This window comes from Myotis davidii, unplaced genomic scaffold, assembly GCF_000327345.1.
Source record: "Myotis davidii unplaced genomic scaffold, ASM32734v1 scaffold425, whole genome shotgun sequence".
NCBI classification, from domain to species: Eukaryota; Metazoa; Chordata; class Mammalia; order Chiroptera; family Vespertilionidae; genus Myotis; species Myotis davidii.
This window is the reverse complement of record NW_006296413.1, coordinates 4,032,431-4,046,655: the sequence shown is the minus strand read 5'-3', so window position 1 is coordinate 4,046,655 and position 14,225 is coordinate 4,032,431. Positions and strand designations below refer to the sequence as shown.

The window sequence follows — 14,225 nt, the reverse complement described above, 5'->3', positions numbered from 1 at the left end:
CATTCCTGTCATCTTGAAGGCAGCCTTAAGGCCTTTCATGATCCAGCCAGTGCTGACTCTCCAGTAACACCTCCCAGCACCACACTTGCTCCAAGCTCCAGGGGCACTGGCTTGGAGTCACCGAATGCACTGTATTCTCTCCTCTTGGCCTTAATTCTTTGAGCTACTCTAGGAACCCTCCTTCATCCACCTAATCTGGGTGAGGTTATCCTTTGTGGTGCCTTTATTCCTGCACATGGCGTATCTATCAGTAGTGGTCTGCCTAGCTTACACTGTTGGCATTTTTAGGTGATTTTGTGATATCCTTAGTATCTGGCACATAGTAGACTAACTAAAAGTTTGCTGAATGGATGCATAAATGTTTGCTGATTAACTGATCATATCATGGAGTCCTGGGAAGGTAAGGGCGATGAGTTAAGAGTGTTTGGATATTTAAGGTCAGAGCTACTTTGGAGAGAGAGAAGAAAAAGCCATTAGATCACAGCTATTTTGAAAGAAAAGGAAAAGAAAACGGGTACTATTTTAGAGACTACTACAGAAAAGCCCTGAAATGGAGGCATAGCAGAATTATGAATACCTAAGTGGGGAACAGATATCACAAATGAAATGAAATACTATTGGGGCCAACCCATCACTGCTCTAAGTTTTCTCTTACTAGTGTCCTGTGCTTATGCCTAGCTTGTCTGTAAAAACTAGATGTTCCTAGACTCAGGCCCCAATGTAGAAGGCAAAAAGGTTTCTAAAAAGAAAATTCTTTACCGGATCCTACCTCAGTTCAACAGACCTCTTTTCTTATTTCAGCTGTAAGTATAAGAAGCAGCTTTTTAAGCTGAGAAGAGAAGGATTCACCGATGTGTACGGTGTTATGCAGCCACTTTTGAGACAGGCTGTGGCAAGGATAGAATGGTTGAATGTTGTTCTGCAGATGGTGAAACCTGAGAATGAGTTCGGTCAACTCAGTCTGTATTAAGGACCGAGATGTGCTGGTAACAGGAATCCTGACTTGATTGTAACAGAGCAGGAACAGTCAAGAGCTTGGAAGCCTCCATTGTAGTGCTTACCCTGCTGGTTTCCATGAGGAACTTCTTTTTGCTGGGACCTTGGCTGGAAGTCCTCATCGTGGCCCTGAGGTGGGGAAAAGGCCCAGGAAATGTTACTGGCAGCAGCTACATCACCACATTCAAGCAAATGTGGCTCACATGAATATTTCAGCAAGTTGGCTATTTTTATACCACTCCTGGCCTGCAGAATAAACTGTGTGGCCAACTTCTCTTTGGGTGCTGCTTAACTCACAGTAGAATCCCAATTTGAGACATGTAGGGATCTAGTGGTTGAGAAAAGGTAAATGGACTGACAGCAGGTATCAGACTTTGAAATACCTGATCGTGCATCAAAACCCAGAGAAAGGGAAGATATGAAGCTTCAGTTCCACAGAAAATTCAGTCAAATGGAGACACACAAAGCTTCACACCTCCAAGTACCCTCACATTCCACCTGGCTGGGAAAGGAGTTTCCCACTCTCCTCCGCCGTGTGCACCAGGAGAGTGTAGGTCAGCTCCCTCGTGGTCTCCCTGCACTGTTCCTGTATGTCTTGGGGCCCCCACCGTCCCAGGAAAAAAGCTGCTGCTCTCTGTGAACGGGGTTTAAAGCACTTTGTGCTGCGGAGCAAACCACACCTAAGATTATTCCAGCAGCTTTCTCTGGGTGCTAGAAAGAACGACTGAATTGTTTTACTGACTCATTTTGTCCCTGACAGAGAATCAAAAAAAGAAAATAAGTAGCCTCCTCAATAGTAACTTCAACATGGTAGCAATGTGCTCAATATTCCACCTAATATCATATATTGCAGCACCTCACCCAACAACTGGTACCCTCTAATAGACATGTATATTTTAGACTGGACTATCTTTTTTTTTTTTATAGAAATTTTCTGAAAATCTGTTTTTTTAAAATGTATTTTTATTTATTTCAGAGAGGGAGTGGAACAGAAACAGCAATGATGAGAATCACTGATCGGTTGTCCCCGCATGCCCCCTACTGGTGATTAAGCCCACTACCTGGGCATGTGCCCTGACCAGCAATCAAACTGTGACCTCCTAGTTCATAGGTTGACACTCAACCACTGAGCCACTCTGGCTGGGCTAGACTGGACTATCCTTTTTTTTTAAAAATGTATTTTTACTGCTTTCAGAGAGGGAGGAGAGAGAGAGAGAGAGAAACATCAATGATGCGAGAAATTCATTGATCGGCTGCCACCTGCGCCCCCACACTAGGGATTGAACCTGCAACCCAGGCATGTGCCCTTGACTGGAATTGAACCCAGGACCCTTCAGTCTGTAGGCCAATGTGCTATCCACTGAGCCAAACCAGCTAGGGCTGGACAATCTTTTAAGGTAGATTTCTAAAAGCTTACTGCTCACTAGGTAAAATAGAATTACATTTTATTTGTTCTATGTTCTTGTATAATATCCTGGTACTTTTTAAGTCTTGTGCCTTCTTACTGTGTTTTCTGGCAGTAAGTTCTCATTGAATATGTATTGGACACAACCGTATAGATCTGACTGCATTTCTTCTCAGCCTTGGTCTTAATGAACACAAGAATCCTACTCTGCTGAGGAAGGGGTTGTGTTCAAATTACACTGCAAATATTAACTTGCTTCCTTTCCTTAGTCCAGAGGTTGTCAACCTTTCGGACCTCACGGACCACCAGTTGGCATCCGCTGCCTTAGTCCACCCACTGGAACAGGCAGATACCAATGAAGCCCTCAGAGAGACAGTGACTCGCGTAAGGTCAAGAACAATCAACAGCAACAGCTGGCCTAACCAGGATGCAGGATTTCGACTCTCAGCCATCACCACTGACCTGTCCAGCCCTGGTCTGCTGGGAGAGACAGACAATTCCACGCGCTTTCGTTTCTTCATGGCTCTTGCTGCCTTCCTCTCAGCAGGGACCTTCAGAGAGGAACCAGAGACCTGTGATTCCTATTTCAGAGTTGCTCACAGTTCATGAGGGCACAATGAACTCCCCATCTGTAAGTTGCCAAAGGCAACTTTGTCAACGTTGCAAGTAAGGGTAGACATTCTGTTAGGGACAATCTTAGAAAGTTAGCCACGGGGGAAAAGATGACCTCACGTATCCAATTCTGATTGGACCTGGGCAGCAACAAGGGAAAACAGGAAGAGACCAGAACAGGATTTCTTTTTTCCCCCAAGAACCAATTCAAAAAATACATTTTTATTGATTTCAGAGAACAAGGGAAAGGGAGAGAGAGAAAGAAACATCAATGATGAGAACATCATTGATCGGCTGCCTCCTGCATGTCCCCCATTGGGGACGAAGCCCACTACCCAGGCATGTGACCAGGAATGGAACCATGATCTCTGGTTCATAGGTTGATGCTCAACCACTGAGCCACACCGGCTGGACTAGAGCAGGATTTTTTTGGATTTTCAACAACATGAAACAATAAAGGCAATTATCACTTTCTATACAAAAGGCAAACTTACCAATCCAAGGGGACTGTCATCTATTCGTTTCCCTGTAACAGGAAATTTAAATGTTATAATGGATTAAGACACTGATTCACCTGGATTTCTGGCTACCATTTGCTTCTCAGAACTGGTCCTAGCCTAGACCACACCTCCGTGTATTCTCTTTCCCCTTCTGCCTGGTACCAACTATCCTAGAAATAGCCTTCAAAAATCTCTTCCTCCTCTATTTTAGAACTATTATAATTTATAAGCTGAAATTCAGAGTTTGATTCACACTATATTCCAACAATATGCCACTTAAAAAGGGCCCCCAATTCTGAAACAAAAGGTGGGACTTTTTGTGACAAATTAATTGGGGAGACATTTTGAGGCAAGGCCTTTGTATGCTTTTCCAAATCAAACTTGCAGGTGTCTACTTGTCCCATTATAAGTAAAAATAGTAATGACTCAGATTAAAAAGTAGGAGATACTACTTTAAGATACTACTAAGTTGAAAGTTACTGAAACCTCTAAAATGGAATCAAGTATTCATATAATAGGTTCCTTCACTGAGTGATTACTGTCGGACTGTGTACTTACTTTCCAACCTCCAATATTTATACATTTTATGGTTTTAACAACTCAATGAGATAGGTACTGTTATTATTATTCACCATTTCAAAAAGGAGGCACAGAAAGATTAAGAAATTTATCTAAAAATTAATTTTAAAAAACATATCCTTGGGTGAGGATTTATTTTTTAAAAAAAGGAAATTTGTCGAAGGTCACTCAGATTAAAGTGGCAAGGCCACCAGGATTTGAACTAGGCAGTCTGGGTTGGAGCACGTGCTCCCGACTTCTACACTGGGTGGTATGTATTGGGGCCCAATCTGACTGACCATTTTGCCATATTCAGCTTACACTACTAACCATGCACGTTCAACTTTCCCCTTTTTCTTCTCCACCACCCACAATGCCATCATTCTACTTACCAGTTGACAGGTTTTCATTAAACCATTTCAGCTCTACGTACAGTGTCAAAACAAATGGATAGGGGATCAACACGATTTCACCATGTTTGAATTTCAAGTGGGACACTCTCTCCCATTTGCTTTTATCTGGGAAATGGTGCTAAGGAATGAGGAAAGTCAATACGAATCCCTGAGTACTATTTTAGGGATGACTTTTTCTCCTTTCCGTAACCTACCTTCTAAACTGTCTATGGGTTTATTGCTTCAATTTGAATCTACAATGTGAATTGTAGCTCATTCCCATCCAGAAATGAAAGGATACAGGGAAATACAACAAAGTGTTCCGTAGCAAATGGCTGCAGGCTGTCCAAATTTCCTAGGACCACACGAATAGAATCCTGAAAAATGATATGCTTTTAATTTAATACTCAAAAACTCTGAGATAGATACTTCTATTATCCCCATTTTATACATGAGGAAACAGACAAAAAGAGGTAAAATGACTTTCTGAATAACAAGGTTACATAACTAGTAATGGTGAAGTCAAGATATGAATCCAGGCAATGGGGTTCCAGAGCTTACACTCTTAACAATTAGGCTATACTGCCTATCAATAAATATTTCCTAAATGAATGAAAGAGAGTAACATCTGCCTCAAAACAAGCGAGAGCAAAAGAGAACATATAAAAAGTACTTTGAAAACTCTAACCCTATATAATAAAAGGGTAATATGCAAATAGACTGAACAACAGAACTGAACAATCAAAGCATAATATGCAAATGATATGCTAAGGCTGCTCAACCGCTCGCTATGATGTGCACTGATCACCAGGGGTAGATGCTCCAACCAGTAGGTTAGCTTGCTGCTGGGGTCCAGCTGATCAGGACTGAGCGAGATGGGCCAGACACATCCTGGAGCCCTCCCGCAGTCCCTCCCTGGCCCAGTTGTGCACTGGTGGGTCCCTCAGCCTGGCCTGTGCTCTCTTGCAATCTGGGACCCCTCGGGGGATGTCAGAGAGCCAGTTTCAGACCGATCCCACAGGCCATTCCCTTTGGCGAGTGCTGCTGTGGCACCGCGAGCCTCTCCCGATCAGGACTGCTTGGATGCAAGCCCAGGGCAGGCACAGGGGAGCCAGGATGAGCGGGAGCAGCAGGTAGGAGCCGCAGGCGGCATTGAACTGCTGGTTTCAGCCTGATCCCTGCAGCCTACCCAGAGGGACCCCACCTGTGCACAAATTCATGCACCAGGCCTCTAGTATGATTATAGACACAAATGCTCTCTAGCTACCATTTATTGAGCTACTATGTGACAGGCATTGCACGTATCTATTTCTAATCCTTGCCACATCCTGAAAATAAACATTATTTATCAACCTCACTGACAGGTAAGGAAACAGGTTCAGAGAAGGTAGGTCACTTGCCCAAAATCAGGCTGTGAGGCAGAAGGGGAATTCAAATCCAGGTTTGACTGGCTCTAAAGTCTATGCTCTCTCCACTTCACTATGCTTCCTCGAGCTCTTCTCTGCCCCGTTAACTGAAGCAAAGTGAAATAAATTCTGCTCTACTCACAATTAAAATAAGCAAAAAACTGCCATCGTCCTATATTGCTATTTATAACAATGTCTCTGAGGTTCTGCAAGATCCTAATGTAACTTCCAACACTTAGCCAAAGAGCCACAAGTATCTTTAAGGCTATGACTCAAATTTTTTGTTTCATTGAGTATTGTGTTTGTGTATTTAATTATATTTGAATTCTTTGAAATGTGGCACATATGTCTTCATAAACCACAATAGTCGTAAATCACTGAGTTGGGAAGTTAGAAGAAAATAAATTACTTTAAAATTCTTAGTTTATCAATGAGGCAATCAAGACAGAGAGATAAGTGATTTGCTGAGGGTCACACAGCTAATTAGTGGCTCAGCCAGGACTGGAATCCAGAACCAGTTCCCAGAACTCTAACCTCTTGCCTAGTCCTTTTACCAATTTATAACAATGTCCACCTGCTTAGTCTTCCTGTGGGAAAACCTAAAGCTAACGGAGCTTTAGGAAAAGGAATGAAAATGAAGTGGGAATAATAGCAATGGAAAATGTTTCCAATTAAAATGAAGACACAGCAGCCTTGTCTCTGTATTTACAATTGAACTTCCTGGACGTCAAGTACCAGGCAGTGGTTGGGATGGTGAGCTTTCCCAGAGCCCCGGAAGGCGGCGGCCCTTCCATTTCTCCGGAAGCTTTCTCCATGCCAGCTGCCACAAAAGAGAGCTGCCCGTGGCTGGGAGCTCTGGTTGAAACAAAACTCTCAGCCTCAAAAGTGCTTCCACTAGGAAAACTGAGAAAGGACACAGGCGTTAATTACCCAGGAAAAACAGCAAAATTTCTTTGCAGAGGAAACGTGGCAGGGAGAAGCCAAGTAATCAAGTGACTCAGTGGGTGAGAAATAATTAAAATTTGGACATGGACATTGTCGGCTTAAAGAACTTTCCCAGAAGTTGTCAGCTTCTTTCCCTGCCTCCAGCTCCTGGAGGATGACTTCCTTATTTTCTATATCTTCCCCTCTAGAAAGTAAGAAAGCAAGAGATAAGCCAGGGAAAGTTCTGGAGACAATAGACAGGAGAGCAAAAATGACATTTCCACTGAGCTAAAGAAACATGACTAAGTAACAATTGTGTGTGCTGACCCAGTGCTCATGAGAGGAAGTGATCACCTAGGAGGTGTGGTCTGAGAATTAGTACAAGGCTATATACCACAGTATCTTCTCTACTAACTTGCCAAGACCTGAAATTCTCACTGTGCAAGTTACTAATCTGTTAGGCCATTTGTACTCATGTGTAGGCAGATGACCCCCAGGGGTTCTCAAGACCCTTTCAAGGGGTCTCCAAAGGCAAACATCATTTTCATAATAATATTAAAATTTGCATGCCTTTTTCACTGTGCTAACATTTATAATCTTTAGTGCAAAAACAATGGTGAGCAAAATTGCTGGTGTCTTAGCATAAATCAAGCCAGTTGCACTTAACCATACTAGCAGTTGTAATAATCATTATTGCCACACAGGAAAAAAAAATCTAGTTTAATTTAATATCCTTGAGAAAGCAATGAAAATGTAATAATTTGTTAAAATCTCAACCCTTGATCACATGTCTTTTTAAGAGTATGTGATAAAGCAGGAAGCATGCATAAAGCACTTCTGCCTACAGAAATATCAGAGGTGTCTGAAGTAAAAGCACTTATGCAATTAAGCTGAAAACTGAACTAGCTGCTCTTTTCATAAAACAGTATTTTATTCGAACGATCAGTTGACACAAACTATGGCTGTTATTCAGACTTGGTAATATGACATTTTTTCAAAAATGAACAGTGAGCTTATAAACTCAAGTATTTGTGGTCAAATGACAACTGATAGTATTTGTTGTCAATGATAAACTTTGGGATTTGAAGCAAAAATTTGCACTTTGGAAAACTTCTGTCCACCACTCTGAGGTTGGCAGGTTCCAAGTACTTTAAACATTTTTTTGATGAGACTGGTAGTAATATTAAATATGACTTTTTAAAATATATTTTTATTGATTTTAGAGAGGAAGTGAGGAGGAGAGATAGAAACATCAATGATGAGAGACAAGCATTGATTGGCTACCTCCTGCACACCCCACACTGGGGATAGAGTCCACAACCTGGGCACGTGCCCTGACCAGGAATGGCACTGTGACCTCCTGTTCATAGGTCGATGCTCAACCACTGAGCCACGCCAGCCGGGCCAATATAATTTTGATGTTATATAGGCACATCTCGTTTCACTATGCTTTGTTTTATTGTGCTTTACAGATGTTGCCTTTTTTGAAAATTCAAGGCAAAACTCTACCTGCAAAAATATCATGGCTCACTTTATTGCGGTGATCTGGACACAAATCGCAGTATCTCCGAGGTATGCCTGTATAATGGAATGTGCTGACGTTTGGATGATCTGCATAAGTCAGTGAACCGTTCCAAATGACCAATGAAACACATTATTTTACAAATCATTCTAGGTAAAAGACTCATTCAAAGAACAAGAATGACCAATGAATTTTAAGTAACAGTTTAAAAAGTCCATTTATTTCTTGCTTTTTATATGTGCCCTGACCCGGGATCAAATCCACAACCTTGGCATATCAGGACAACGCTCTAACCAACTGAGCTATCCTGTCCCACACTGGGGATCAAACCCGCAACCTGGGCATGTGCCATGACCGGAAACCAAATCATGACCTTCTGGTTCATAGGTCGATGCTCAACTACCAAGCCATGCCGGCTGGCCAGCAAGCCGGGCTATATGCTTAACTTTTTGAGGAACTGCCAAACTGTTTTCCAAAATGGCTACACCATTTTATTTACACCAGCAATATATGAGGATTCCAATTTCTCCACATCCTTGACAACAACTGTAATTTTCCTTTTTAAAATTTTTTAATTATAACTCTGACTGATGTGGCTCACTTTGTTGAACACCATGCCATCCCATGTACTGAAAGGTAACCGTATTGATGTATCTCTCCTTCTCCCTTCTTCTCACTCTAAAATCAAAATACTTTTTAAAAAATATTTTTTTTTATTGATCTTGGAGAGGAAGAGGGGAGAAACATCAATGATGAGAATCATTGGATTGGCTGCCTCCTGCACGCCCCCTACTGAGGATTGAGCCCACAACTCAGGAATGTTCCCTTGACTGGAATAGAACCCAGAACCCTTCAGTCCGCAGGCCAACGCTCTATCCACTGAGCCAAACCAGGCAGGGCAATAAAAACATACTTTTAAAAAATTATAGCCAGTCTAGTAAGTGTGAAGTGGTATTTAAGTCTGGTTTTAATTTGCATTTCCCTCGAGAGTAATGATAACAGAAATCTTTTCATGTGCTTATGGGTCACTTGTATATCTTCTTTGGAGAAATATCTATTCAAAGTTCTTTGCTCTCTTTTTAATTGGATTGTTCATCTATTTGTTGTGGGTGGTGGTTCTTTATATATTCTGGACACATGATTTTATTTATTCTTTAGATTTTAGAGAGGGAGCAAGTGAGAAAGAGAGAAACACGGATGTGAAAAAGATTCATTGATTAGTTGCCTCCTGTATGTGTCCCAACAGATCAAACCAGCAACCTAGCTATGTACCCTGACCAGGAATTGAACCCGTGACCTTCCAGTACATGGGGAGATGCTCCTACTGAGCCACACTGGCCAGGGACTGGATATATAATTTGCAAATATTTTCTCCTATCTGTGGGTTGCCTTTTCACTCTGTTGATGCTCTTCGGTGCAAAATTTTTTAAAATTTAGTAAGTCTCATTTATCTCATTTACTTTGTTGCCTAGGTGTTGTATTTAATAAACCATTGTCAAATCTAAAATCATATTGATTTGCTCTTATTTTTTCGTCTAAGCGTTTTATAGTTTTACCTCTTAAATTTAGGTCTTTGATCCATTTTTAGTTAACTTTTGTATATTGGATAAAATAAAGGTCTAAGTTCATTCTTCTGCATGTGGACATTAAGCCTTCTCAGACAATTTGTTAAAGAGACTATTCTTTCCCCTCTGGATGGTCCTAGCTTTCTATTAGAAAATAACTTGACCATTGATGTAAGGGTTTATTTCTTGGCTCTCAATTCTATTGTGTTGTCTGGATATCTGTTCCTATGTCAGTGCCACAATTTTTTCTTATTATTACTTGTAGCTCTATAGTAAGTTTTTAAATTGGGAAGTGTGCCCTAGCTGGTTTGGCTCAGTGGATAGAGTCAGCCTGTGAACTGAAGGGTCCTGGGTTCAATTCCAGGCAAGGGCACATGCCTGGGTTGCAGGCTCGATCCCCAGCAGGGGGCGTGCAGGAGGCAGCCGAACAATGATTCTCCCTCATCACTGATGTTTCTAACTCTTGCTCCCTCTTGCTTCCTCTCTGAAATCAATAAAAAATATTTTTAAATAAATTGGGAAGTGTGAGTCCTCCAACTTTACTATTTTTCAAGATTGTTTTGGCTATTTGAGGTCCCTTGAAATTCCATATGAATTTTATTTTTTTTTATTATATTTTTTTAAATTTTATTAATTATTACAAAGGATATTACATATGTGTCCATTTTTTCCACCCGCCCAAGACAGTCCCCTAGCCTCCCCCATCCCCCAGGGTCTTATGTTCATTGGTTATGCTTATATGCATGCATACTAGTCCTTTGTTTGATCTCTTACCCCCCTACCTCCCACCCCCGAACCCTCCCCGGCCTTCCCGCTGCAGTTTGACACTCTGTTTGAGGCCGCTCTGCCTCTGTATCTATTATTGTTTAAAAGAAACCAGAAACACCAATCAGAAAGGATATATGCACCCCTATGTTCATAGCAGCACAATTCACCATAGCTAAGATCTGGAAACAGCCTAAGTGCCCATCAGTAGATGAATGGATTAGAAAACTGTGGTACATCTACACGATGGAATACTATGCTGCTCCATATGAATTTTAGAATGGGCTTTCCATTTCTTAAAAAAAAAAGCCATTGAGATTTTGATAAGGATTTCACTGAATCTGTAGATTGCTTTGAGTACTGTTGTCATCTTAACTATATATTAAGTCTAATCCATGAACACAAGATTTTATTTATTTGGGTTTCTAATTTATTTCAGGTGTTGTTTTTTTGTAGCTTTTAGTGTTCAAGTCTTACATCTCCTTGGTTAAATTTATTGCTAATTATATTTTTCTTTCTGAATCCTATTGTAAATGGGATAATTTTCTTAATTTTCTTTTCAGATTGTCTGTTGCTAGTGTATACAAATAAAACTGATTTTTGCATGGTTTTGTATCCTGCAACTTTGCTGAATTCATTGATTAGCTGTAAGTTTTTTATGTGGATTCTTCAGGGTTTTCTACATATAAGATCATATTGTCTGCAAATGGAGATAGTTTCACTCCTTCCTTTCCAATTTGCATGCATTTTATATTTTTGACTAATTGCTCTAACTAGAACTTTAGTACTATATTGAATAAAAGTGGTGAAAGTGGGCATCCTTGACTTATTTCTGATCTTAAGGGAAAAGCTTTAAGTATGAAGAGTATTTGACTATGATGTTAGATGTGAGTTTTTCATATACAGCCTTTATCATGTTGAAGAAGTTCACCTCTATCCCTAGTTTATTGTTTGTATCACGAAAAGGTGCTTATTAAAGCTGGGGACAGTGAAACAAGGAAGGAATTAGGATAGAAGAAGCAACAGGAAAGAGCTAGGCAGGGCTGCTTTGGCTCTCTAGAAATATTATAGACAAAAAATGAGCCTAGACAGGGCTGCTTTGGCTCACTGGAAAGTCAGAGAAAAGGGGGCCTTGGAGACCGGTTCAAGGGGTTAGCCTGGGCTCTAGCCCATTTGGCTCATGGACCAAAGGGTCCTGGGTTCGATTTCGGTCAAGGGCAGATACCTGGGTTGCAGGCTCCTCCCCAGCCCAGGTACTGGTCAGGGCACGTGCAAGAGGCAACCAATCAATGTTTCTCTCATATTGATGTTTCTCTCTGTCGCTGCCTCTCTCTTCCACTCTCTCTAAAAATCAATGGAAAAATATCGAGTGAGTATTAAAAAAGGGGGGGGGGGCGGTTAGCCCGGGATGAGCTGCCACTGTCTATTGCTTCCCTGGTTGCATGTCTTGTGGGGACTCTTACAGAGTTTAGAAAATGCAAGCCTGAGAGGGAAGAAAGGCATGGGCATACCTTCGGGAGGGAGAGTAGCCTTATGTGGCATATTATAGTGATGGGGTTTTGTATGTTAAACCATCCTTGTATTCTGGAACAAAACCCAGGAATGTAAACAATGTCAGCCTTCTCATTAATTTTTTAAATATATTTTTATTGGTTTCAGAGAGGAAGGGAGAGGGAGAGACAGAAACATCAATGATGAGAGGGAATCATTGATTGGGTGCCTCCTGTACATTGGACCGAGCCTGCAATCCAGGAATGTGCCCTTGACTGGAATCGAACCTAGGACCTTTCAGTCCGCAGGCCGACACTCTATCCACTGAGCCAAACTGGCTAGGACTCTCATTAATTTTTTAAAAGATATATTTATTTTAGCCTGGCTGGTATGGCTCAGTGCTTGAGCATCACTGTTCAATTCCTGATCTGGGCACATGCTGGGATTGCGGACTCAATCTCCAGTAGGGGGCATGCAGGAGGCAGCCAATCAATGATTCCCTCTCATCAAGGATCTTTCTATCTCTTCCTCTCACTTCCTCTCTGAAATCAATTTTAAAAAAAAAATTTTTTTTAAAGATAGTTATTTTAAATAAAATGTTATTTGTTAACATTTAAGGATATAAGGCCCTACTTGGTTAGAGCATTGTCCCCATATGTTGCAGGTTCAATCGCCAGTCAGGGCACACAGAGAAAGCAACCAATGAATGCATAAATATGTAGAACAACAAATCAATGTTCCTCTTTCTCTCTCTCTCCTTCAATTCCTCTCTCTCTAAATCAATTTTTAAAAGTTAATGATATATATTTTCAAAGTAGTACGTATGTTATTTTAATTTTGTTTTAATTTTCATATAAGTTTTTTTGTTTGTTTTTTTAAATATATTTTATTGATTTTTTTACAGAGAGGAAGGGAGAGGGATAGAGAGTTAGAAACATCGATGAAAGAGAAACATCGATCAGCTGCCTCATGCACTCTCTCCACTGGGGATGTACCCGCAACCCAGGTACATGCCCTTGACCGGAATCGAACCTGGGACCCTTGAGTCTGCAGGCCGACGCTCTATCCGCTGAGTCAAACTGGTTAGGGCTTTCATATAAGTTTTGACAGTTATAACCCACATAATCAAAAACTTTGAGATACTCAATAATTTTAAAAGTGCAAAGGGGTCCTGAGATAAAAAAAAATTTGAGAACCATTGCCCCAAAGGTATGCCATCACTAATTTAGGAATTTACATGAGTAGTAACATATGGAATATAAAATGCCTGGGAAAGACCTACAACGTGCTTCTTCAGCCAGTCTCCTGGACTGGGTGAAGGCAAAGAAGGGATTATCTGTGAGAAAATGCACTAACCGGTTTACAAAGGCTACCCCCTCCTAGCTTTAAATTTACCTGATGCTGTCACCATATCTGATTTTGAATTTATATACACTGGATCCTGAATGAAGAAATCTTGTCTCTGGAAACGGGTAGGTGAAGGGTTTTAAACTCATTGCTTCCAAACAATAGCCTAAATAAAATGGAAATGTTAGAGAATTATTAAAAAGCTGAAGATGGGAAAGAGAGCCTGCTCTTTATGAGTAGCATTCTTTATGAGTAAAATGTTCAATACTTAGCACCACTGCCTATGTCCCAGACTCAGTTCTGATATTCATGACCTAGACCAGCAATCCTAACCAGTGGTCTGCGGACCATTGGTGGTCCGTGAAGTCCAAAAGGATGGCGACTGCTGGTTTAAGGAAACCTTTGGAGCAGCAGTAACCAACCGGTGGTCTGCGAGGTCCAAAAGATTGGTGACCACTAACCTAGACCATTATCCTAGCTGCATGGGGAGGATACACGGTGTTTTGGGATGATCTCTATACTTGAAGTCAAAAGTCCTGAATAAGTTTTCACATTTACCTTACAACTTTGTGCACTTCTCTTCCATAAGACTAAAACTAATATCTGATGACTCACCAGGTTTTTGTTAGAATTAAGTATCTATCTCCAAATATTTCTTGAATCTATTCTCTGCCCTTGTCCTTACTTTCTCTAGGCCAATGTGAACAGGGCTCAAGCGAAATAATGAAACAATCTAAATGAT

The 14,225-nt window shown here is 41.0% G+C and overlaps 1 protein-coding gene across 1 annotated transcript in view; it reads right to left on the bottom strand.

The window, feature by feature from the left end:
* Positions 1-13,632, bottom strand: part of LOC102751739 (chromosome unknown open reading frame, human C11orf85) — an 18,562-nt gene extending 4,930 nt beyond the window's left edge. Inside the window, exons 1-4 of the mRNA XM_015568976.1 lie at positions 13,532-13,632; positions 6,953-6,998; positions 2,864-2,952; positions 1,062-1,125 (exon numbers count right to left, since the gene is read on the bottom strand). Coding sequence (XP_015424462.1) covers positions 1,062-1,125; positions 2,864-2,952; positions 6,953-6,998; positions 13,532-13,632 — 300 coding nt within the window. The remainder of the gene's footprint in view (positions 1-1,061; positions 1,126-2,863; positions 2,953-6,952; positions 6,999-13,531) is intronic.
* Positions 13,633-14,225: the final 593 nt, after the last annotated feature.